Source organism: Lepisosteus platostomus, chromosome 13 (genome assembly GCF_059453375.1).
Source record: "Lepisosteus platostomus isolate fLepPlt1 chromosome 13, fLepPlt1.hap1, whole genome shotgun sequence".
In the NCBI taxonomy this organism is placed as follows: Eukaryota; Metazoa; Chordata; class Actinopteri; order Semionotiformes; family Lepisosteidae; genus Lepisosteus; species Lepisosteus platostomus.
The window spans coordinates 38,430,269-38,456,952 of NC_142623.1; the positions used below are offsets into that span (position 1 = coordinate 38,430,269).

The 26,684-nt window shown below is 36.8% G+C and overlaps 2 protein-coding genes and 1 long non-coding RNA gene across 4 annotated transcripts in view; 2 read left to right on the top strand and 1 right to left on the bottom strand.

Moving 5' to 3' along the window:
* The window catches only part of arap3 (ArfGAP with RhoGAP domain, ankyrin repeat and PH domain 3), a 45,192-nt gene extending 36,868 nt beyond the window's left edge, over positions 1-8,324 (top strand). The window contains exons 26-34 of one of the 2 annotated variants that reach the window (XM_088604542.1): positions 169-286; positions 933-1,061; positions 1,381-1,517; positions 1,779-1,861; positions 2,108-2,143; positions 2,437-2,500; positions 2,652-2,789; positions 3,138-3,176; positions 5,138-8,324. In XM_088604542.1, the coding sequence (XP_088460668.1) occupies positions 169-286; positions 933-1,061; positions 1,381-1,517; positions 1,779-1,861; positions 2,108-2,143; positions 2,437-2,500; positions 2,652-2,789; positions 3,138-3,176; positions 5,138-5,635 (1,242 nt within the window). In that variant the 3' untranslated portion in view covers positions 5,636-8,324. The remainder of the gene's footprint in view (positions 1-168; positions 287-932; positions 1,062-1,380; positions 1,518-1,778; positions 1,862-2,107; positions 2,144-2,436; positions 2,501-2,651; positions 2,790-3,137; positions 3,177-5,137) is intronic. The other variant, XM_088604543.1, reaches the window with a different exon arrangement.
* LOC148650570 (proteinase-activated receptor 4-like) lies at positions 7,497-12,036 on the bottom strand. Its single transcript, XM_088604545.1, has 2 exons — positions 11,883-12,036; positions 7,497-11,207 (listed from the first exon to the last, which is right to left on the bottom strand). Exons 1-2 carry the CDS (start codon positions 11,968-11,970, stop codon positions 10,177-10,179), a joined length of 1,119 nt encoding a protein of 372 aa, XP_088460671.1. The 5' UTR covers positions 11,971-12,036; the 3' UTR covers positions 7,497-10,176.
* Positions 12,037-19,044: 7,008 nt separating this feature from the next.
* On the top strand, positions 19,045-26,323 carry LOC148650571 (uncharacterized). Its single transcript, XR_015925845.1, has 3 exons — positions 19,045-19,506; positions 19,784-20,000; positions 24,362-26,323. It is a non-coding gene; the product is annotated as an uncharacterized LOC148650571 (long non-coding RNA).
* The last annotated feature ends 361 nt before the right edge of the window (positions 26,324-26,684 follow it).

The following is a 26,684-nucleotide window of genomic DNA, read 5'->3' on the forward strand; positions in this document are numbered from 1 at the left end:
TTGGCTGGAATGAGTAAAAAGTGAATTTGAATGGGAAAAAGTCACACCTTTGGAGACCTGCAGTTCCATATTTCCACCACAGTGCGGGGCTAATGCTCCACATCAGCAATATGAAGGGGTCTTTTAAGATCTAGCTACTGTAAGTCAGTATTTGTATTCTTTTGTTAGGTATCTCCAACCATGTGCGCTGAGGAACTAACCAACCAGGTCTTGTACATGAGAAATGTCCCTGCAGGTGAAAAAGATGTCTGGTTGACGTTTGAAGCCATTGAGGATGAGGAGCTGGGTAAGCAGAAGGCCCTAAGGTTTTGGGCAGTGTGGCGCTCTGAGGTTTAGAAGATGTGGAAGTAGCCCAAATGCCACGATGAGGCTTAACTCACCTGACTGCAGAGTAAATTCAAAACCAAAATTCAAAAAGCAGAAAATGCTGTAAGGAAGTGGTCAACTTTATAACCATTCTTTTTCTTCTGAACTCTCTTGAAAGATGTTTTTTTTTTTTTTTAGGTCATGTAGATGTAACTGTATATGAGTATAGTAGGCTGTGACAAAGCTGTGTCATCAATTATGCAATATTGCCCATGAAATGTACCACACCTTTCCATTTATCTGATGGGCCTGTTTAATTTAAATGTTTCCATCTATATCCTACTAATTTTTATGGCCTGGTAAAAATTTCCATTAATTGTGAAGCCGAACTGAGAGTTCTTCACATCCTGCCTTTGGTGCTAGGCCTTGATTTATGTACAGTCGAATGAAAAGGGAAAAAAAAATAGAAAATTTAATTTTAATTGTAAAATATATAGAAAAATATATATGATTTGGAAAAACAGAGTTTAAATGGGTGATCCTCTTTGTCAGGAATATTTTAGCAACATTACATTAACATTGCTTAAAAGCTGTCGTTTGTCATCCGTATATTTTTTCTGTCACAGAGAGGCCCCTCCATCCCAAAGAGAAGGTTCTGGAACAGGCCCTGCAGTGGTGCAAGATGCCTAATCCAAGTTCAGCCTACCTCGTTGTCAAGAAGGTTCCCAGAACCGAGGCTATCAACATCTTCACAGGTAGCTTAACGCTAAGTTTTAACGGCTTTGGCACAAGTTATTTCTAAATCTGTGGTGCATATGAGTGTAATGTACATAACTCCACAGATGTTTTTTTTTTCAGAGGTCTTTCCGAAGTGGAAGATATTGAAGTAAAGAAACTCTTGTAAACTGTCACAGGCACTGTTTTTTGCAGCAGGCAGAGGAATGGAAAAGAACGTTCGTGAAATACACAACTTTCATTGCCTTAGAGTCTGTTTTAACTTGGTCTGATGTGCTGCTTGTTTGGAATTAAACTTCCAACTTATGTTAAAAAATCAGTGGATTGGTTTGTTGACAGCTTACAAGTGTGACATTGTGAAGAGTGGGGTGCTGAAGTGCCGTGAAGAGCACCCCAAAATGTTGCAGGGGAACAGATTCCAGGAGAGATCATTCCAGATCCGGGATCACAAACTCGTTCTTCTGAAAGACAAAAAGGTGACAATACACAACTTTATCTTGATATGGACAGAGAGCTGCCTGAAGAATCAAAGAACCTGAATGTTCAAATCAGCCTGAATTATATAATGCTGAAAATATATTTATATTAATATAATCCTGGTTTTGTGTTTTGCATATCAAAACACATTTAAATTGAGTTGAGTTAAGCAGATAAGCTGATTGCAAAATGTATGAAAGTCTCCACTGTGCAGCTTTTATTTAAAATGAAATACTTCTTAAATTTTTATATTTTTCCAGAGCAATAAACCTGAGAAAGAGTGGCCATTGAAAACTCTAAAAATCTATATTGGAATTCGCAAGAAGCTCAAAGCACCAACACAGTAAGACATTGTTTATGTTAATCTTTCAGACAACTGATTGTTATATTCGGAATTAACCTGCATTTTGACAACCACACACAGAGTATTGCTGCTGTGTAGATCCTCTTCATCTTTTAAAGTATTTGTCATTAAAGTACTCCAACCTTTAAAGGTAAGTTTGATTCCATGAAGATGACAAATCAGAAAATTATTATAAGTGTATTTGTTTGCAGTTATTAGGTGACATCAATATTATTATTTTTTTAGGTGGGGTTTTACAGTGCTTCTGGACAGACAACAATTGTAAGTAATAATATTAAAATCTTCTGTAATTGGTGATATACTGTATATATATATACTGTGCCAAAGTGCTGTTGCTCTACGGATGAATTGTTATGGTGCTTCATTATATCCTGAAAACGTGGGCACACAGCTGCATAATTGTTGTATGTTTCATTACATGTGTCGTGTATTCCTAGCCCAGTCAAGCTGTTGTTCTTTCTTCAGGATAGTTGCTTTTGACATGCAAAGTGGAAGTCTGTATTTCTGAATTTTCTGGAACACCACTCTAGTAAGAAGGCTTTCTGTTGGAACAGGTACCTCTGTTGTTCTGGAGAAGCTGAGATGTGGGATTGGATGGTCAGTTTTTTGAAAGCCCAGGTACGTCTCCCTTCACCACCTTTCAAAACTCTTGGAATTCCTAATCGGCCACGGTTTTTTCAACGAGTCACTCATCTGACTAAGCTTTCAGGCCACACATGTAGTTCCCCTTGAGTCTGCTTTCATTAAACAAGCCCTGGTTCCTTTTCAGCACGATGACCTCCGGCCTCCAGTTTTACGACGGCACTCTTCTTCGGACATTTCCAAACAGAAATTTGGAACAATGCCCCTGGTTCCCATCCGAGGAGATGAAAGCAACTCCACCATGTTGTCCGCCAATCAGACACTGGTAATGTAACAGAGTTGCAGCAGAGAGTGTGACTGAGAGTAGACATGTGGCTCTTTCTTCTCCTTTTTAGTTGCTAAGGTCAGCTTTGGATTCAGTCGTCAGTTTTCAACACCCAACCAGAAATTTATATTTTATTGGTAAAAGGCACTTTTATTACATGACACTTTTTTAGCTTCCAAGATTTCCCACTGTGACAAAGAAGCATATTGAGCACAAAACCTTTCTCACCTGCCTGCCTGGGCCTTTGCTGCTGTCCGCCCTTGACTCCCTGTATTTGTCGCAGTGTTGTCTTCCCTGCTTATGTAGCTTTATTAGGGGTTCATAGCTCGTCTGTTTCTGTCTTTGCAGCGAAAGCTACATGCTAGAAGGACACTCTCCATGTTCTTTGTAAGTATGGCCTTGCTTTTTGTCTGCCTGCAAAACAATTCAGACTTTCTTTTCAGCCTGTGGTCTGTCTGACCTATATACAGTACTTGTGTCATGTGCTTGCAGTTCTGGTAGCGTGGGACTCACAAGAGATTGGTATCTCAACAGTTTGTCACTCTACCCTAATATATGGTGAACCAATACATATAAGGAAAAATCTGTATCACATGCTTTATTAAAATAAATACATTGTTCTTGCTTTGATCTTAATGCCCATGGAGTGACGTGCTCTTGGTAAAACGCTTTCTATAACCATACAGTAAGTGTGAAAAGTTCTTTTTGAGCTGGATTTAATTTGTTTGAATAAATATGATCTTAGAAGCAATGTGTAAAATCTTACTTGTCTGAGGAATAGAAAATACATCTTATCAGTGCTTCAACTCTACAGCAGTGTTTCCTGGATTGCTTCATTCCTGTGACAAATATAATTCTTCCATGGTTTTAAGTACAGGAAACTGAGTGAATTGAAAAGATAACTGTGGTGCTATACTCTATTGTTCTAAAGTTTGCCTTAAGGCAAAGCTTTGTGATTACACTCAGGGTATAGCTCAAGCCAGAGATAACGACCTCATGGCACATCTTCATAAACATGAAGGTTTTAGTGGTTTGGTATTTAGGCATTGAAGCACTGAAGATTTTCCTTACATAATTTCCATTCAGATAAGTTCTCTTTATTTATTCATTACTTATCAATGTCCACATTTAATTGCTAAAATACTTTATTGTTTTATTTTTCTAGCTTTGTTCTTCCCATTTATATGTTTATTAAAAAATAAAAAATAATATGTGTTTCATAACCTTGTTATTTTTGAGTACATAACTTGGTTTGTAAAATAATATTTGCTTGATTTATTTCTTACATTTGAGGCATAGGAATATTTATTTTTTATACATAGATTTTAATTCTAATATATTTATTAGAAGCAGTCTTTACAAGATGCTTTAGTTTTTATTTGTCTTCTTGTTTGCGCAGAGATGAAGATGCCTAATAGCTAATGCAGGCCTCCAATCTTCTGAAATAGGGTTACATAGTTATTACATTATTATTACAACAGAGAGTGAAAATGAGAGAGTTGTGTTTTGCTTATTCCAGATTTTAAAAATGCAACATGCAAATATGTGCAACAGGAATTGTATCACACATAGGCCAAAACTGTAAAAATGAAAAGAAGCAACAAACAAAAGAAAAGTTACAAATGAAAGCATTTCAGGCCATCAAGCTCAATTTGTTGCTAAGTACCTGTTTAATTGGAGGATCCTGCTGATTCCCGAGAGAAGCCTGGGTCCTAGCTTGAAAATCCGGCTGAGTAACTTGTTCAAGACTCACACAGCTTGCGAGATGGTGTTATGAGACAAATAGTACACATTAATTCCTGTACGCAAGTTGTCAACATCCATTCATCTGAAATGGTGCTGCCTTCAACTTTGTCACAGTGCAAATTAATGTTTAAAAGTGCACAGAGCAGAATGGCATCTTAACCATATTGGGAAATGTCCCTTGACTACCCTGCTCCACGTACCCAGTTCCATGTAGATCTTTAATATAGAAGATCTACGTTTCTGTTTGACATATCTTTTTTTTGTTACACTGTTGCTGTGTTGACTGTGTTAAGCTGCTATTTCCCTTACGGGATCAATAAAGTGTCTGTCTATCACAGTGTGAGATTTGGGTTCTTTTTGGATGTCTTTTGTCCTTGGTTCATTCGTAAAAAAGTCTTATCCTGCCATTAATGTACTGAGAAGCGTTACACATGTAACAAATGAGTACTGGAACCAACAGCATTTGCTGTGTTTTAATGCCTGTCAGTATATGCTGATATATTGTAATGTAAAAAGATGTGTGCTAGCTTGCATCATAGATGATAAAGCTTTCTTAGGCTTGTAGAGTTCAGATTAAACTCCATTTTACTCCTGACTTTCAGCCCATGAAGATGCAGCAGGACTCCTTTGAGGAGCAATCGGAGAGTCCTGAGCCATTGTATGAAGAAGTCGGGGACTTTGGCATGCAGGTCCTCAAGTCCCTGGAGACCAGCTTCCTGTCGAGTACGGACGCAGAAACCCAGGAGGTAAGAGGGGTGAATTCTGCAAAGACCCTGGACAGGCCAACCAGTTTGGGCCAGAGAAAGACTGCTTCCCTGGACAGGATGATCGGGTCCAACCCTGTGAAGGTGCTGATGACTGAAAGTCCCAGAGGCCTCACCCCAGCAGCCTCTTTGGATACTTTAAGGAGCAGTCAGCCCATTTTCTTGGATGACACTGTTCAGCCAGACTCCAAGATGACCCGACCTAACCCCAGAAAAAAGATCATAGGACATGGCAGCCCTACGCAGGACAGGCTACTGGAAGAGTTATCTAGTGTGTTTGTGAAGAAAAATGAGACTGATAGTCCCACCAAGCATGATGAGGACAATATAATTTGAGGACAGAAACAATGCACAAAATTATGTCTTCTTAAAAACAAAGCAATTATGCTATGTGCAGACATATTTGTGGTATTCAAGGAAAGTGTTTAAAACAACTGTAAGAAGGGACCCTTCTGTTACCTAATACAACAGTTATAAATGTCTTACAAACATTTCGCCCGATATGTATAAGTGCTTCCAAAATAGATAAATGTCTGTTATAATAGATTTGCCCTTAGAAAGGTGCTGTATATTACTGCTATTTAAATATACAGAAGCCTTGTCCTAAACTGACCCTTAAACCTGGAAATACATCAACTATGGAAACATGAAAATAGTTAAAATATCTTGAAACAGGATTCATTCCATCTGTGGATGGAATTTCACAGATACAGTTGTCAGAGGAGATATTCACAGACCTTGTTTTTATTTCTGCATTACCGCTAACAATTGTCAGATTAATTCTGAAAACTAAATGATGCTAACTTCTAGTGAGTTTAGTATCACTTAACTGCACTTACATCTTCTGTCTTCAACAACATTATTTAAAGTTATCACATTTCTGATCTTAATAAAGAGTATCATTGTAACATTAATTGCTGTCCACTCTAATAATGATGGCACTTTTCTTGAATGTAAGAAGTCATGCTCTTCAATTGTTTAGTATTTTGTTAGTCTTTCTCTTTAAGGCCCATCATAATTTTATTTCTTGGATGTTAGGTATATCCTGTAACAAGTGGTAATGTTACAAAGTGTACTAAGAGATACAGTAAAACTACTCTGTGTATTTAGCAGTACAACAGCAAAGGTCTTACATGGGCTTATAACTGAAAAGTGAACTCTCTAAATCTTTCTCTTTTCTAAAAGGGAATCGAGTTATTGTCAATAACTGAAGTGCCCACATTGTTTTTTTATGCATTCTTTCCTATATACTTTGTTATGATTTCTGCGTGAATCTCTTTGTCACGTTGATTACACCGTTCCAGGAAAAATAGCTTCTGAAAAGGCATATCAAAGTTGTTTGCAATAGAGCACACGATAGAGTGGGCAAGAAACTCTACACTGCATAAATATTTTAACCCTATTGGTGGAGCAGTTAGTATTCAAGGTAGCTTACTGCCTGTATCACAAGACTATAGCAAGTTCATTATAAAATAAGAATCAAGCAACCAAACAGATTGAAGGAATGACACTTTTCATTTCAGCCTGTTTTACAACTGCTCTGAAATAAGAGCTTTGCAAAACTGCTTGACTGTTTTTGACAGCAGAGGTCAGTGCTGGACATGTTGTAGCAAAAAAAGGGGGATGTTGAGCATCCTTGTAAAGTAACTACAGCCCTTCAGGTATTGTAACTGGTTTTCAGGTTATTTGTAATCGAAGTAAAATTAAATCAGAAATTTGCTCTGAAATACAAATTCTTTTAGGCCACATTCTGTAAGGTAGAATCAGTTCGAATGATTAAAAATGTACAAAGCTCACTCATAAATATTTGATAAATTACTGCTTTTTAATGTTGTTCAGTCTTTTTCTAGGACTATGAAAAGTTTTGCCAAAATTAAAGATGCAAATACTTTTATTTTCCCAGGGACTCAAAATACACAAAGTGTATTACACTCATACACATATGTGTCTTTTCTTTATAAGCCAATATGTGGTTGAGTCAATTTATGGTGCACCTGTATGCAAACGTTATAGTTTATAGTTGCAGAAAATAATATCCAGATCTATTACATACTGAATTACATAAGCTGTTATGAGTGCTGCTTTTCTTTATGTTACTTATTTATTTAAAATGAAGTGCTCCTGGAAGAAATGCATTCATTATCACAGCATTTTACTGTATAACTGCCACTTGAATACACTCACGGCCACCCACATCTTCATGATTAAATGTTTATTTTTAAATTGTACATTTACAAATGCAAAGTACTCTTTTGGATAGTAAAATATTCAGCAGTACACATTATTTTATACAACCAGAGTATTTCAGCAATTAAAGCAGTAACTAGCTTGTGTGTTTCTTATCACAAGACAGTAGCTAGTTTTATCATTTATGAGCATTGGCAAGAATTTTCACAACCCCAGTGTATGTTACAGCTACTCGGTACATAGTTGACAGCTGTATGCAGCAACAGTACAGGCTTAAAAATAAAATTCCTATTCTGTGGGATCAGCAGAAGCATCACTAATTTTGAAAATTTTGTGAATGTGATTTATTTCCCTAAATCAGTGCCTGAGTGAGCTATGAAACAAACCATGTTAAAATTCAGATTCTGATGTCCATTACAAAACTCTTTAAGATGCATGCTTTACCACTCCTTCATCATCTGTCAATCTTTGACAATTCCTTTCATCTTACTAATAATTGAACTAATTACTCTTTTTGCATTTGCAGTGATCTAAGCACTACCTAATTGCATTAAAGATTAATTTTTAATATTTAATAGCAAGAACTTTTTAACATGTTTAAAAACAGAAACTTTTTTAAAGTTATTTGTTCTGTAAAAAGTATGTTTTTAATTTTGGCATGTTCTTATTTTTAGTTTTTGATGGTGCATAGCTTTATGTATTGCTCAAATTAACTGTAAATACTGTACAGTGTATATGTGCCATTTTTAACTAGTTCATTTACCTTTTTGAAAAAAATGTAACTGAAATGACAGATTGTGAAGGAAGTTTGTTTCTTGTATTAAATGAATGTTTTCTACATAGTGTTTATATCTGATTATTCATAGTCCAGACAATGTTACAAATCGTAAAGACTTCAGCAACTGTAGGCAACATATTCTCAAAATTGTATTTTGTGGTGTTCATGAAATTGTAGCAGTAAGACTGCTATATAATATAGAAGACTGTCTATATAAGAAGAAATGAGGTGAAAAGTATAGAGCCTATAGACTTTACACTCTTTGGGTTAGAATTTTAAGTGTTTATGATGGGAATTACAAGAATGTTACAATTTCTACTACAATTGGGATTGTTTTAAGAGGTCCTGTACTTGATTAACAAATTTTTTACCAACAATAACTGACAATGAAAGCTTTCTGGAATATATTTTATTCAGATATGCACTTCATTCTGTTTTTCATCTATTGCTTTAGAGCAGAAGATTATAGCATCACAGCCTGTCTGATTTCAGGAATTCAGTTGATGTTGCATGATTTTTTCATGTGCTTCTCTTATCCAAACCTTTCTTTTAATAATTATCACCCATTTTATATAGCTGTGATCTCAACATGCTTTACAAGAATAGTAAATAAAGTTAAAAGAAAATGAAGCAGGTGATATGGTTGAAGATTGTGGGCTTTTGTGTTATTGTGACTTTCATTTTTATACGCTATAGTCACTCATGCTGGCTGTTTTCATTTATGACTTAGCATATGTTGAAGACTAAGCACATAAGACATTCTTAAAATGAACTATTTGCTTCATATCCTTTCTCAGAATTACTTTCTCAGAACCAAGCTACTTGCTACTTGCTTCCTAGACAGGCTTTCTATAAGGGGTCTGACTGATAGACATTGGTTGATATATACATTGGCTTGTTTACACAAAAATGCTATAAAATAAATTATTTTTTATTGGTTCAGAAATAAAGGATGTAGCTCAATTATTTCCGTAATTGTGTGAGAGAAAAAGCAAATAAGTTATAATAGATAAATAAGCCTCAAGAACACAAAGTCCAGCTTCTGACAATGACAATGACAATTATTCATATGTTTTTTTTATTTTCAAGCATTTTGCTAACAGCACAAAGTTTTAAAAATGCATATTGGTCTTAAATAGACATGGTCTTTTTAACAGACATGGTCTTTCACAAAGCAATATCACCTTCATTGGTAAGTATGAATTACCTTTTCATAGTATTTTTTTGTCTGTGAGGTTATAAGAAGCCCTGAAATCTTCCAACACTGATTGTGGTTTTCATCAGATTATATTTCTATATCCTCATTCTCATTGTTTAATAATTGGTACTTACTGTGCATACTACTTATAAGCAATCACACCATGTGAAAATATAGAAAATAATATTTTGTTAAATATTTATTGCACTATCATTATTGTTTCTTGGTCAACAGAGCATATTTCATTTAGCAGTTGAGGCATTCTAATTAGTTCTTAAATACAATTCTTATTTTATATGACCATATCTTCGAGTTCCTTGCTTCTTTATCAAAACAAGACAAACCATCAGAGTTTGAAATATTGAATTATTTTGAGAAATTATAGTAACCAATAATCTTATTGGTACTACTTTGTGTTCTGCATGTTTCTTGTGCAGTGTGTACTTTGTACAGTTCATTGTTTTCAATGTGAGTTGTCTTGAATAAAGGCATTAGCTAAATAAATAGTATCTTTAAAAGTAGAAATGAGGATCATTTATACCTCTATTTTACAGCTTGTCAGTAGGATTATTCTTCTTATTATTATGATCGAAAAGATAATTATGTGTGTGTAGCAACCACTATCAAAATGAAGGTATTATTTAAAAAACAAATGTCAAATGTCAGTCCATCATGTCCTTTCTTCTTTTTCTAAAGAGTTAGTTTTTTTACAAATTATATGATTTCTTCCGACTTCAATTTGTTAGAGGATTGTTGTGTTGTTTGTGATCCCTGAGTGCTTTCTTGTGTCCTTAGCCCAACCAACGCCCCCTTGACTTTGGCTCTGAAATCATCCGACACGTAGTAGTAAAGAAAAGGGTCAATAGCGCTGTTGAACGTGCTGAGGGCTAGGCCAATCATGTAGGCCAAATACAAGAGGGGGTCCTGCCAGGCTTTATCTCTGAAGTAATGAAGCAACAGAATGACATGACTGGGAATATAGCACACAGTGAAAACAGTCAGTACCAGGATGGTGATCTTGATAGTTCGTGCGAAACGTTCTTTGTGCCGAATCATCGAAAACACAATGGAAACATAACAGAATAGGATGGAAATGAAGGGAACAAGGAACCCAAACCCTGACAGAAATGTGAAGTAGTAGATGAACAAGCCGGTATTTAGAGATTCTGGTAAAACGTCATGGCAGATGATCAGGTCGGTGCCGTTGATGGGGTAAGACTGTTTGTTCAAGACAAATGGCGCCATGGCTGCTATGGCAGTTGCCCAAGCCACAGCACAAGTTGAGATGGCCAGCGTCCTGCTTCTGAAGCTCTTGGCTGAAAAGGGGTGGACCAGAGAGATATAGCGGTCGATACTGATGAGCGTGAGGCAGAGGATGGAGCAGTACATGTTGCCATAAATGGCTGCGGTGACAATACGGCACATAGGCTCTCCAAACGTCCAGTGGCTCCCCAGAAAATAGTAGACTGCTTTGAAAGGCAAAAACAGAATGAGGAGGAGATCTGCAAGGGCCAGGTTGACGAGCAAAATTACAGAGGGCAGCTTCTTGACTTTGGTAAGCAAGACCCAAAGAGCGACAGCATTTGCTGGTAGCCCCACCAGAAACACCACAGTGTAAACGATGGGGATTATTAAAGTTGCTACTGGACCAGTTAAAGTGGATTGACTGGAGGCGTTCAAGAAGTTATTGATGACTCCATTTTCACACTTTTGATAGAGGGTGAGGCTCCGGGAAGGAGGAGGTCCTGCATAAAAATAAAAGTTGTGTTTGTGAATCAGAAAGCATTGTACTTATCCCTGGAGTGAGGAGCTTTGAGGTATAGTTTGACTTTGTATTAATCTTGATTTCCCAGAACTAGATTGAAGACAATTTTTAAGGTACGATTAACCTTTTCATACATTTTTTCTGGCATATATCCCGATTTTATAAGGTCACATCTACAAATGCAATAATAATATATAAAGTAATATTTATATAAAGAATAGCAAAAAAGTGGGTCAACAAATGGAAATTGCAACCACAGAAGCAAAAAAGAAAAACAGCTTTGTATCATGAACAGCCCACAAACCATTTCAAACATGCTGAGGTATGTTTGAATAAGGATCATGTGCTTTTATTGTGAACATCTACAGCAAAAACAGTCTCTGGTCTATTAAGAACTTCCCTTATTTCAGACTAACGTATTGATAAAATAAAAACAGTTTCTGTTTGAAACAACCGAAATATCTTATAAGTGGTTCACAAAGATCTGGTTAAAAAAGTGATTAAGGAAAAAAATGGATATACTGTCTGGGACATTGTTTTAATACTCTAAAGATGAAAAGGGGAAATGTTAACTTGGGCTAAGTCATGGCATGCTCTATGGTATATACTCCAACAATCTCTCCTAGTGAAAGTTCAATAAAATTTTGCCCCTTACCACATTTCCGCTCGTTGACATGCTGTTGAGTCCAGATGAGACCAAAAAGTCCAAAAAATAAACTCAGTCCGAACAGCAACGAATTCATCACTTCAACTCCAGAGATCAGTTTGAAACGTTCTATCGCTGTCACACAGATCTGTAAAACTGATGACACAGCTGGTCAGATGGAAATTAGTCTTTCTCAACCACAGCTTCCTGCTGATAATCCGGTTTAAGATACGTAGATAAATTTTATTTTTAGAATACCGTGTTGTTTTGTTCATTACAAATGGTAAACCTTTTTTTCAAATTGAATGACTGGATTAACTGACATTAATTAACCTCATTCTATGTTTCTTAATGTGTTTACTTCCTCGTTTTTGTCATGTTTCTAAATAAGAGCGATAAAAAAATCCATATGAAACTACATGAATTTATATCATTGCTTTGTTTATTTATAAGTTGAATTCATTATAAATTCTGCTTTCATACACTAACTTGAGCAAAACAAACACACTCTCTCCCCAACATGCCTCACACATCTACTGTCTCAGTACACACAGCTCATGCCTGGAGGGGAGGCAGACCACTGGGCCTTGGACCCCCAGAGATGTATTTTTCTCCTTATGGAGATTTATGTGTTTCAGTCCAATTACAGTTACTCTGTGATACACTAAACCGCTTTACATCCACTTACATTCATTTCCTTTGAATTTATTGTATAACCCTTCCTGTATATTCTGTGTAAATAAGTGTCAAATTGCTCTGTGACTACTTATTGTGAAGGATGCTATACAGAAATAAAACTGAAGGATTTGTTTTAATTATCCCAATTCAACAGATCAACAGAAAAACACGCAACCTTACAACAAAGTAGGGGAAGAAATAATCCACACATTTAGGGCCTGTGTGGACTAGAGCTCACTGCTTGTCAAACCACCTGGATTCTAAGGGCAGAGTGAAGCTTTTTACTCTAAGTTATTGGAATTAATTTTGTAAGTGCCTCCAGTCATACCACCTTGATGCCTAATCTCAAACCAAGCAAGGCTCAGCCTGGCTTTTAACTGGAGACTCTTAAGATGAAACTGTACCTTGAAGACTTGATATTTGTCTTTTAAGTGATACTCTTCCCTCAGGTGCCAAAAGCTGAGAAGCAGTATCATACAACCATGCTAGAGAGTGACCCACAGGAGGCGCGATGTTGTGAATAAAGTCTAACATTGACTTCCCTTCTTTGCTATCATTGATGTTTAGTAAAGTTATATGATCCAGTGTTTTTCGTGTACCCATTGCAAGTATTTATTTGGCTGGCAGTGTGGAATAGGAGTTAGATCTATTCTAACTAGAAGATTCTGGGTTTAAATCCCCTATGGCCTATTCCTGTTGATGTACTGTAGGTGCTGTATTTGGCTTCCTTCACTAAAACATCATGGCAAAACAGAATTTGATTTTAACTGAGTTGTCTGGTTAATTATAACTGTGATCTCTGCAATACTTTGTCACTCTTTTCCCCTTTTTTCACAATGCTTCACAACACCCCACTGTGTTTCAACCATGGAATACCACAGTAAGCTTACGGAAAGGGCTGTGCATTGAAATTGTTGAATTTTTGGCTTTTCAATACAGTTCCAGCAGCTGAGCTTGACTGAATTCCCATCTGCACTGATGGAGTCATTCCGCAGTATTTAACAGTCATTACCAAAAAACAAGCAAACGCCAAGAAAAATACTACTTGCAAGGAACAAAAGACAGGATATTCTGCTTCCTTTTCCCATTATTTCGAGCTGTGATGAAATTCCCCTCAATTACAGATTAGCTGCCCACTTTAATAAGCATGGAAGAGGAGGTTAAATGTCATTAAAGACTAAAGGGATAAATTCAAAACACGATTACAGAACGTGTGATTATAGTGTCACATTTTGACTTTGCTAAATTAAATAAGGCACATCTAACCATTACAGAATGTAGAAAGTAGAGGTTATTATTCCTTGGCTTGGATCCTCATAGAGTGTAATGTATAGCACAACGCGAGCACAGCACTTAATTATCACAGAAATGTAAAAAGAGGAAAGTAGTAATTGTTAGGTTCCTGGCTCAGAGGTGCCCAGAAAAAAAGTTGAAACAGACCATGTTTCAGAATTCATAAGATAATGAACATATGCATAATTCTTGTTTTACACCTCCATTAATTGTATGGTTTCAGAAAAGTTTTTTAAAAAACAAAAAGCTTCAGCAAACATTTGTTAATATTGCAAAAATCAACTGCTAATATATTGTATGTTAAAAATTTTGCTTTGCAAGAACTGACTGCAGATTGATTTTGTTCCATGTTACATCATCTACTTTGATTAGAGAGGGTTTGATATTGGTTATTTCACATAGTGTTCATAAAAAAGACATGAGGGTGATGTGATAAAGTATTAAATCAATTATTATAGTTACTATATTGTGCATATAGTTTAGCGCACTAAGCTACTGTGCAAAATGTTTGATAATTTTAATGAAATAAAAACTTTTATTATCATACCACCATTCTATTATAGTACTATTATAAACAAAGTTAAACTGTATAAACCTATTTTAAAATAAAATTTAATACAATTTTGTTTCATATTTCTTCATTTCAGTTTTTTGCCCTTTACACTTTTAATTAGAATATAACTGTTTTCTAAGGAATTTAAAAAGTCAAAGGATTCCTCTGACATTTCTCTCATTCATGTCAGGATTGTGGCCATGATATATCTGTCCAACAAAAAGAAATGCTACCTTCTAACTAGCTTTCACAGGGAGATAGGATTGAAAAATCCATCTTACTGTTAACAATAAATCTCAACAATCAGTCTTGTGGTCTAAACTTTCAGTAGTAACTGACATGTCTGTACCAGAGAGTTCCAGGCAACTCCTGCTCAGTGATGATTCCTAGTTTGCTGCTAATTAAGAGTTGTGATGTCTTCAGCTGGCAACTTTTTCTGCTGTCAAGAAGTCCATTTTATAAGGCTGGGTAGAGTCAAAGATAACAGTGGTAAGCATTTTCTCTTTCATAGACGTTGTACTGAAACCAGCAAAATTACACTGTGCTGTTGCAAGGGTTGTATCAGTTGCAACATGTTTTGTAAGCACTTGATGTTTGATTAGTCTCATTTTTCTTTACTGCTTTTGTTCCCCTGAGAGTACATACTATTAAAGTAAGAATGATATTTATATTGTAATGTTTTTGCTCCATTTTATTATTTTTTTAGGTTGATAGAGGAAACCACAGTGGGGGAGGTTTTGGTATTTGCTGATTGTTTTAGATTGTGGTTTTGAAAACTGAAAAGAATGGGAAGGCCTTTATCAGATTTGTGTTAATCACCACAAGCTGTACACTACACTCATATATTGTTTGTGTATCACAGAGAAGTAAACATGTTCACCAGATGTATGTATGAAGTGCAGCCGAAGTCTGCTGTTCAGAACACTCAAGCCTTAGCAGAGAATTAAAGTCTTAATCATATTCTCACTGCCAGTTTATCTCCAAATTGAAACACTCTTACAGATGTGAATGTTTTGCAGCAGCTGACTTACTCCACTGAGCAATATAAAGTCACCCGTCCAGCCATTTTCTAACCATTTATTTTCATAAGGTCACCTTGTGTGCTAAAAGTAACTTTGCTTATTAAAAAACTTCTGTTGTTTTCTCGACGATCTGACATCAGAGATTTCGGAAGCAGGTATTGACTTGAAATCAACCATACATGAAAAAATAAAAATTAAATGCCCACAGACAAGTTTGTTGTCATGTACGTCTCAAATGAAATGAAGTAGTGACCTTTCATTTAGTGACCTCCATTCTCTTTTTGTATCCACTTCTTTAATTGAACAGCCCTCACCCTGAACCATTTTAAACTGCACAGTCAATCCTGGAAAATACTGCTTTTTACCTGAAATATTTCTGTATTTCACAAAGGATTAGATGGTTGAAGAGTGTAGTGGAAGTGGCATTAAAGGGGTGAAGATTTCAAACTCGGGTAGTGCCTTATTAATTTAAATAAGACGGAAAGGTAGTAATGACTGTGCAAATGTGGGAAAAATGTTTTAGGAATCTGTCTGAGTTGGAAGATGAGGCAACCACAGGATTAGGTAGCTAAGGCTCCTATTTCAAACCAAGAGCAATCCTGTCTTTATGAGAGCCTCTTAGCAATCATGAGCAATTAGCACTTTGTGGAAGCTATTGAAATCAAAGACAGGAGACCTTTCAGGTAAATGCTCATTATTTTAATTTTTACCAGCAATTCTGACCACAAACCTCTGAACTCCATATTCCTTTTTTCCCTCATCACACACAGGTGTGTATACAGATTTATCAGCCAGATGTATCTACAGTATGTCGCATAATGTTAGGAGAAACAGTCCCATTAATTTATTCTGGTGCATACTATTATTTTAAGGGTCTCTTAAATTAATCTCTGAAAAGAATATCTAGAATTAATTGATTTTTATTCTGCTATTAATCTGATATAAAAAATACAGCCCATTATAATGTTTGTTTGTTTTAGAAATAATTCTGAACTACCTGTGTAGGTGATGCAAATTTATTATTTGCATTAATATTAATAATAATGGCTCACAGAGGTATTATTGGCAATATTTTATCCTAAAGAATGCCAATTATTGTTAAATACATTTCTGGAGTTTTTAAATCCTAACATAGTGCATGTAAAAGTTCAGGTCAGAAGAAAGCAGGTATAGATCTTCTGCACACACAATGAACAGAAGTGTGAACCTAGGTAGGTTTGAATATTTGTAAGGGAATATTAAGCTGAAACAAATTTAAGTAGAAACGAATACATTTGTGCCTATAATATGTTTGAATATAGGCACAAAGCATGGTCACTGTCTGGATAAGTTGCCTAATCCTGTTTTTTTAATCATTTAACAGGACAGTTAAACCCAAGAGTGATGCCTTTGTGTGTAACCCCAACCAACTAATGATTGCAGTTGCAGGCCAAATATATATATAAATATATATCAGCAATTTATTAAATCTATGATGTTGAACGTTGGAAAACCTGTCAGTATCATACTTAGTTTCAGTTTTTCCTTTGCTATATACATTTTATTTGCAAGGTGGGCATACCCCTTCCTTTTTTTACTTTATATGTCAATTGGCATTCATCACAGGAAAGTTATGCCCTTTATGCTCCTGTTGATGAACATGTTTGTGCATGGAGTATATGACAGCAGATATGACAGCCTATGTTTAACTAGCCAGCAACTCAGAGCAAGAAATCAACTAGCTTCCCAGCAATCTACCCAGTAACTTGCCCCAGTTATTTCACACAACACGTGACTGTTTCATTAGGCTGGATTATGCAAATCTGCACAAGTGACTGCATTGTTGCACAGATTTCCCGCAGGGAATCTTGTAAACACCCCGGTAGCATTTCTTCCTTTTTCCCCCTGCGCAGTCTATCCCAAGTTACCAAAACCAATCGACAAAGAATACATTAAAAAAAAAGTATAATCCTGAAGATGACCCTGCATTATCATGTCATCTCCCCAAGGAAAAAAAAACACTGAACCTCTGAGATGACACCTCTGAAAATGGCCCCCAGATTTGGGACGATGGTAAGAAAGGACACTTTATAGCCGAGTCTGAATCCTGAAGCCACTCCTCTTGTTTTACGGCCTAGTGCTGCAAATGTTCTTGCTTGCTTCTCTGTACATTAATCTTCTTTTCTTTCTTCATCTCTCCTTCCCTGCTCCTCACCATTGTGGCCGAGCTCATTGTAATGTGAGCCCGACTTCATTTCTATGCACTGGCAGGCCGGACAGCCTTTTCCTCCTCTTTTTATTCCTTTCCACCAGGGGCCTAATTGCTTCAGACCACCAGTATTTTGGTGCTGCAGATGTCCCTCTCCTTAATTTGCGTAGAGAGCACAATCAGACCCATCTGTTGCAGTTTTTACTTTCCACCCCACCCCACCCCCCCTCCCCAACTCTCTGCAAAGCTCCCCAACCCCCCTAAAAAAAAAACACAACTCCTACCCCTCCTATAAACCCTCTTGTCAGTGGGACTCGGATTGAAAGCCCATCAAAAAGCTATACAAGAGTGCTTTGGTCTGGAAGGCCACAGTCGAGGGCTGGACTGAAATGAGGACCCCCTGCTAGTTTACTTTTTTTTCTCCACTCCCAGCTAGGGGCCTGAAAGAGACTTGTTGGCGATCAACAGGGACAGATGGGAAAACTTTGGGGAGGAATAATATGGCGCACCATAGCCGATAAGGAGAAGCATGTTGCTGTGTTGATACAAAACAAAATAAAATATATGACTGTGATTCACTTTAATTGGCCTTAAAGGAGCTTATAGAATGCAACACTGAGCTCCTACTGCCCTCTATTCTATAGCCGCCTCTTGTCTTGAAACTAAAAAATAAATAAATATGGCACTAAAATAAAAAGAAGCATCCCGAAAGTTTTATCAACTTGAGACAGGCACACTGGTGCATTTCACAACACAAACCACTGAAAATAAATTACGCAAAACGAATGTACAAACTGCATTCACCAACTCCCCATAATTTCATCACAAATTTACCACAGAACTACTGTGGTCAATTCATTGTGAGGGAAAAAAATACCTGTTAGTTCATTTTGCTAATTACAAAATAAGAACATTTAAGAAAAAACCTGTTTTCCAAAATCATTTAGATAAGGTGTGAATTGGCTCAATAGCAGCTCAAGTGTCAGGATATTGCAACCAGCACCGTGAGTTACAAATGAACAGTTTTTGCTTTGAAAGTATTTTCCAGCTACATTAGAAAGTAAAAAGTAGCCTAAGAGCATGTCTATTTCTAAATTCGTGGAAGACTTGTGGAAATCCTTTTACTTCAGGACACGGAGAAGGCAAGACGTGGAATCAGTCATGAAAGAGCAGAGCCTGAATGTAATTTCCTATATACGGAAAGCTTGCTCTACCATCCCAATCCTCAACACCTTTTTGTGGTCAAGTTCCTCCACATTACGCTTTTGTAGCAAAGACTGAGCTGCAGTCTGAATAATCTAGTTTTTGTCCTTTCCACCCCCCCACCTTTTCTGTTATTTTTTTTCCGTTCAAACATCATTGAAACATCTGTAGTAATAAGTCACAAGAGTGAATTAAATGCAAATCCTAACTAGCACGTTCTAAAGGACACAGTGAAATTCACTACCGTACAATGTGCTACACTTTGTGTAGCGGTGTTCAAAAATCAAATGGCACACTCTCTGTCAAAAAACTAATATCTCAGTGAGAACTGCCTTTTCAAATTAAATAAAAAATGTGGGTTTGATGTTAACAATGGTGCCCAATGGGTTGAATACCACCCTCTACTGGCAGATTGTAAAGGGTTAATATATAAGTGATCTTATATAAATCTTGAAATCGTCTTCTCAATACAAATTTTGGGGGATATTTTTTGTCTGAATTAAATCATGTTACAAGCATTACACGTATTGTTACATTTTACAACTTATGTACCATGATTTACTCGCTATTGAAAAACCTATGTTTCTGGTACAAGCCTTTTGACTTTTATGACTTCTTTTGACTCCAGGTGGCTTGAAAAATGGTTTCGAGGTATTCTGATGAAATATTTTAGCAATGCCTCTCCTTGAAGAACAGGTAACTATTTGAAGTTTGTGGTGCACATTAATAAATGATTCTTAGACATAGTATATGTTTTGGGATTTTATGGTATTCCCCTGGTCAGGCAGCAAAACACAGATGTGAAAACCAAATACATACTTTTCTAAATCTAAATTTGCTATATCTTTTTTTTTTTGTAATTTAACAATAACCTTTTAGAAGTATTAATATTAAAAACAAGAGCTTTCAGTTACATTTCAAAAAGTCTCAAAGTCTTTAAAAATAGAGATGTGATTATATTTCCCATAAATAGCTACTGTGGGATCCCCAACTATACAGCCTGAGACGATACTGAAGAAGAAATGACCTCATTTGCAAAATACATTTGCACAATAAACAAGTCTTCGTGTCACAGAGTTCAAAGTAGTTCTGCTGTGCAAGAGAAACAAAATTCCCTGACGCAATGAATGAATTTGAAGACGACACTTTGACCAGATCTGGAAGAGAAACTCGCCAATAGTGATGTGAAAGTAAGAAATGCTAAATATCACAATACTAAACTGTTTTGTTATTCTCTCAGACCTTTATGTCCAATAACAGTTAGAAGAGGTTACGAATAGGGAAAGGATTAACATGGTGTCACAGTAAGGCACCCTATACAATGCACATTTTATTTTGCCTTTTTCCACAATTCCCACCACTATAAGTGAATAAAAAACAGATGAATAACATGCTCCTCTTCAATTTCTTTACACGTGCAGACAAAGGTAGTGTATCTTTAGTGTATTGAATGTATCACCTTTTTAAGGGGATTGTTCTACCATCAGTGTCTACAGGTGCTGGTTTTGATCAACATGGCTTTTTCACACATCTAATTGGCTCTAACACAGTGCTGCAACTCCTTCCAATGTTTCTTTTACCATTTCTACTTTCTTAAACACCCGTCTGTTAATTTTAGCAAAGGCAACTGACTGGAAAGTGCTAAAGACATTAGGACTTGAGATTATACTATTATCTTAATTTACACCCATCCTGTTGGCATGAATACTGTAGGAGCCTAGCCAGGGATCTCTCACCCTGAAGGACCTAGGAGAGATGACCCAGCATCCTGGAGTAGTTTTTACACTGTTGAACACTGTAAAGGGGTTTCAAATTGTACAATATTTGAACCAGTTTAAACACATACAAATAACATTGCTGAATTGCAGTAAAAAACAACAATGCTTGAGTTAAAAGTTGCGTTTTGTGAACTCGTGGAAAAGGAATTAGAAGAAATTTCAGTTGAAGTCACCTGTTGTCACCTGCATATGACCAAGCACTTCCAGTTTAATTTCCATAAATAAAAAAGAGTGAACTCTCACACTGCCATGACAGTGATTTAATGGCTAAAATATTACAACTAACAAACTGTTGTAAAAAAAACACATTTTTGTAATCCATTAAAGCAGAAAACAATACAACTTTAACTTAAACTTGCTTCGGAGCTGGGGGCGTTAAAAAAAGAAGCTGTTTTTTTGTCTTAAATTCTCTGAACCTAGTGTGTTAAAAGCAGATATTTTTCCATTTGTCTTCCAAGGCTGTGCCTCATCTAACTTTCATGTCACACAAAGAAGAGGGGAGTGTGTTATCATTAATGTGGTCAGGGAAATTTATAAGAAAATCCATTGCATCCCAGAGCAGTCTGTGGTCATGGTCTTTTATAATTCAATGCCAGTTTGTTCTCAATTAGATTGCTTTGTAAAAACATTGAAAGCATTTTTTGACTATTTCGTTGTGCCATCTGTGAACGGCTTTCAAAAACATAAGCAATTGTATATTCAAGATAAAGCTCAGGTTTTATCACTACCTTTTTCTCCCTTTCTCCTATTTATTTCTTTTCAAGAGCGTGAAACGCACGAAAGGCCAAACTCTCAGCACCATTTAAATATCATTCAAGAATGAAAATGAATGGAAAGATATTTCGAAAGCAAAAGGAAACAAACTAATTTGACCTCATTTTGATTACCAACAAATACATATGCTTTTCTTTTTTATTTTTCCATTTTTGTCAATGATTTATTTTCATTTGTGATTTGTTCACTATGAGGAGCTTCTCATTCTTAAAATTGTATACTGACTGATGTAATAATATAGGTCTTTATAAGGAATATAAACATGATAAAATAGATGATAGCTTCCAATATCTTTTTTAAATAATAAATGTGTATTTTAGTTTATTTACTACTTATTAAAAATATATTTTCACTTTCAATTTTAAATAGCCAATAGTAGTTATATGTGATAAGGTCAGCAGATGGCGCCACTTAATTTAGGTGATACATCAGGGGTCTGTAGAACCCAGCTACCGAGGAATTTAAACACCTTTATCTTTACAACAAAGTACTTTTTATTGTAATCATTTTCTTAAAACACAATATACGTAACCCTGATATATGAGAAAGCATACACTAATGCAAAATAAGATCCTGATCCTAATTGGAGGTGAACTGTAACTATGCCCCACAAAAAAGTTGAATTACATATTGTCTTCCATGTACAACTGAGTTTAAAGGTTTTACAAACATACCCCATTAAAAACAAATGTAATTAAAATAAGAAAAATAATATCATTAATTATAGTTCTGTACAGTTCTCACCAATGTATACATATTTCCTGAGGAAAACCACAGTTTTTAAATGCTGTTATAGTATTTTACCATATTTTACCTTTAACACGATGTCAGCAAACACTCCTGACATTGTGAGTTACTGTGAAAAATAAAAAGCCTAGTTTACAGAACCACACAAGAATGTTCATATCCTAAATGCAACCTGTTCTTATGCAGCTGCATTTTGAAGTCTAAGGTCTTCAGCCTGTGGAAGCATTGCTGGTGTGGATTTGTTGCATTTAGTTTAATTTCATTTTAGTCCATATTTTATTTTACGGAGGGGCAGAAGCGAGGAGTCTGACGCGCTGAAACGGGGACGTTGAAAAGGCCACTCCACTGTGGTAGCCGTTTTGTCATGGCTGAATGGGGGAATAGGTGAGCGTGACGTATCGGTGTTTGGTTCAAAGCGAGGACTGCCACTGTCACTGTGCCACAGAACACTGGGCTCCTGCTGGGCGTTTATCACTGTGAAGCACCGCCTTTGTTTGGAGCTTGTTTACCTTGCTTCTCTGAGACTCAATGGAGAACAATGATGGCTAGATAAACAGCTCATTTACTGCTCCCCGTCCTCTCATCCCCATCACGAGAGGGCCAGAAAGGAAGGGCCCAGCTTGCCTCAAAGAGAGGATGAAATCCCAGCATCCTCGCTACAAGTACAGAGTGCTTCCATTCAAAGGCACAGGGCTGTCACATTTTCCTGGGGCCACCTTTCACGTCGATCCAAGTCGACTGATAATGCTACTTGCAGAAGGAACGGTCAGATCCCTGAGATCCCAGGAACTGTCGTTTCATTCTCTGTCAGAACACAGACTGGACCAGTTTGCATTTTGACCCCTAATCTTCGGTATTTGTGTTCCTTAAAGGTCACCCAAGGTCTGGTGGTTGTATTGTACACATTTGATTCCCATTAAGTTCAGGGAAATTGTTAAGAAGAATAGAAATACTGGAGGGTATGGATTTTATTTTTTTCCAAAAGGAACAAATGTCCATAACCTAAAATAAAACAGCAGCAAGGTGGCCCAATAATGATGCTCTGTGCTGGAGAGGTGGGGAGAGGGGGGGTGGGTGCTGAGGGGTGGTTTGGGAACAGGCAGGCTAAACCAGCTGCATTGCAAAAAACGCCGCCCATTCCCACTCTGACACAAAAGATGAAAGCGTGTCATGCTGGGTGGCAAGGACACCAGGTGACTCCAAAACCTGACGGGTTTAACCAAAGTGTTCTTTAATGCGTAAAACCGCATCGAGCAATATAAAGACCATTAGGATTTTTTTTTCTTTTTCTACGAGCTCTTTTTTTTTTAATTGCAACCACATAATCTTTGCCTCCGAGTACGAACAATGAAACTGTCTGAGGGTGGCACCAGACCAGCCCTCCATAACAGGGGCAACACATTCAAGGGCTGATTCACACGTATTGGGTTGCACGTGAGAAACTGTGTACATTACGGTAGATTCAGACAGGCTTAAATATTGTCTGACCCTTCTCCGTGTCTACATGGCTAAGGGAATGAGGGAGGAAATACTGGGGGAATGGATATTTCATGGAGATACTAACACTTTGATGGGCACAAAAGATTGAGAACCGTTTCTTTATTACTTATTTGCTCTCAGTTCACAAAAGGAATCAATTCTTTTTGACTGGACAGAATGCAAGAAATGCATCCAGGTGTCAAATAAACTTGGTCAGATATTTAATACTGAAACCTAGGCAAAATGTGCATGTGTGTACACTTTAAGGTAAAATAAATCCTTGTTGTGACTCATTAATCATCTCTTATCTTAGTTAACATTAGGATCAATTTTCCTACCAGCATTCATACACATCTACTCAAGTTGCTACAATACTGTAATTTTCTTTGATGGGTAGAATTTAATGTAAAGAGAAAAAGGTTTTGAGGCAGGTGGTTTCTTTCATTATTTTACCATAATATCCCAAAACTACACTTTACAGCTCTACAGCAGTCTGTCTAGTATGTTTCTGGAAATATCGACATATGGGCCAGTGAAGAGTGTGTTAAATGAATATAGGAGCTTATCATTAAGATTTAAAGTATTCACAACAAATAACAACGTAGTGAAAGGTCTAATGAATAAAGCATTAAATAACCTTTGAAATTTTCAAAGCCAGTGCCTTGAAAATGTGGGCCCGTGCCTGCTTTTTAGCCATTAGCATGAGAACGGTCATCGTGTTTAACGGCACTGAAAGTATTGACAGGTTTGTTAATCATTTTCTCATTTCTCAGTCTAAAAGGCTCAGGCTGAAGCCAAGGCTTGCCACTCACTGACAGATCCGGATGATGAACGCCCACTACACCCAACACCACCACAGAAAGATCAATCTATAAGTGAATGAGCTCATCTGGCCCATGCATAATGAAAAAGGAAGCCATTCCAATGGAAAGGTACTACATCAAATCCATGAATAAGAATAAAATGCCTTCAGATTCAAGCAGACTGATCATTCAGCTTATTGATCTTTGGTCCATGTGACTTACTTTAGTGATTGTAAACCTCACAGAAAACTCTAGGTGCATGTTGTCCTTTTACTGATTTGTAATAAACGTAGGAGCAAACTGATCCCAAGTTCATTTAACTTGTACTTTCCATGATGTCTCAAGCCATGCTATGGTATGAAAGATCTTGTTAGATAATGTTAAAGCTAAATGTATGTCTTATTTTCTTTCAAACTAAGAGAACATGCAAACTATAAACATCTGTGAATTACAGTATTTAGGAAAATTTTGATGAATGTTGAGTTGGGATGATATCCTATATTAGACTTCTATGTCCATTTGTTTCATTTGTTCTTTTTTTTTTACAATCCAGTTTTACAAACTTGTTTAAATGAACTAAAAAAAGCAAATGCTCTTTCCTGGTTCTGTTTTCAATCTAGTTCAACGTAACGGAGGAGTTTATTCAGCAGCACAAGACGAAATGTTTAGCATGTAAGGATATGGAGCAGGGGGGAAAAAAAGGAAACGTTTCATCGTCTCCTCCACACTCCCACCCCTCGACCCCCACCTCCCCCGCTTCCCTGCCCAGCCAGCCGTCCACCTTTGCCCCACTCGGCCCCTCTGCACCACCGCTGTCACAGGCCCGTAATTATTCCAGACTTCCAGCTTCCCCTGGAACTAATGTGATAAAATCTAAGAAAAAGACAAGGTGCACAAAGAGAGAGATGTTGCCTCAGGGAGGATGGCAGTCAAAGGTCTAAGCCAAGGCAGCCTGCGAATGCGATGTAATGGGATTTTCTGGGGCTCTCATTGATCTCCTCGCGCTCATTCAGAGCTCCAGTCTTTCAGAGGCGGGTGGCACACTTCGGCCCAGACTCGCCCACCTGCAGTAGGGGCCCCATTGACCCAGATCATCTGGCTGGGTGCTCAAGAAGTCATTACTACAGGTGAAGCACGGTCTGGAAGCACAGAGAGGGGGGGTATTGTTAGGGTTAATGTGGGGCAGACAGGAAGGGGGGAGGGATGGATGTTCCTCATGGGGGCATATCTGTATCCGTGTCTGGGCTTCAGTTTTTTTTTCAGGATTTTGTTTTAGTCATAAAGAGACCGGCAGAAAACAAGTTAAAGGAAAAACTGGTTGGTGAAAACATATGTATTTTTTCCTGTTTTATTTACAAGATGAAATGATCCTCACTTGCTGCTTCGATTAGCTTTCTGCCAAGTTTGTGGCTTGGAAAGAGCAGAATGAAACAACTGCAATTGAATGAAAGATTAAACAAAGTAGTCCGGAGCTGCAGAACATTAAAAACTGACTTAGAGTGGATACAACCTAGATCTGACAATTTAATTGTTTCATGTAAGTGGAGGACAAATGGATGTTTTGTTATGGTTGCAATTTGGTGATGTCATCCAATAAATATTTTAAAATTAAAATAAAAAGGTTTTAGCTTTATGTTGTACGGAATTTTTTTTTAATTTGTACTAGCCTTATGAATTTTCCATAAGAACATTTTCTTTAAATTAGATTACATTTGGGTGAATTCATTATGTGCAGTAATTCTGTTTTTCCACACAGAAGCAGGAGGAAGAGGATATCCACACCAGGATTGGAAATCCAGTGATCCTTGAGCTCCTATGTCAAATAATTAGTAGGAATATATTTCAACAAAACCCAGAAGAAATTGCTTGGTTTGTCTGAAATTAACTGTTTCTTCCAGTGTCACCCATTTTCTCTTTTTAAAATTGTTTTTAGAGGGGTAATAAACAGAAAATCCCTTAAAGATTGGGATCAACAGCACATGGGTAAAATGTTATACGTGTTCATGTTGGTTGGTATTTTATTGTTAGTCATTTTAGAAATTTAACACAAAAAGATGGCTGGAAAGATTAAAGCCCAATTCAGATGAAACGTCAAAGGGTCTCAAAGCATTTCTAGTTTAATTCCATGTGTAGCAGCAGCAGAGGATAACTATTTCTGCAGGAATGGGTTTTAGGGCAGTAGTGCAGGTTCATTCTGTTTTTATTGACATAAAAAATGTATTTCTTATACCGAAAGGAACACCACAGATATCCTCAACAGACACCTGTGGTGAAGACATTAATATCTGCCATG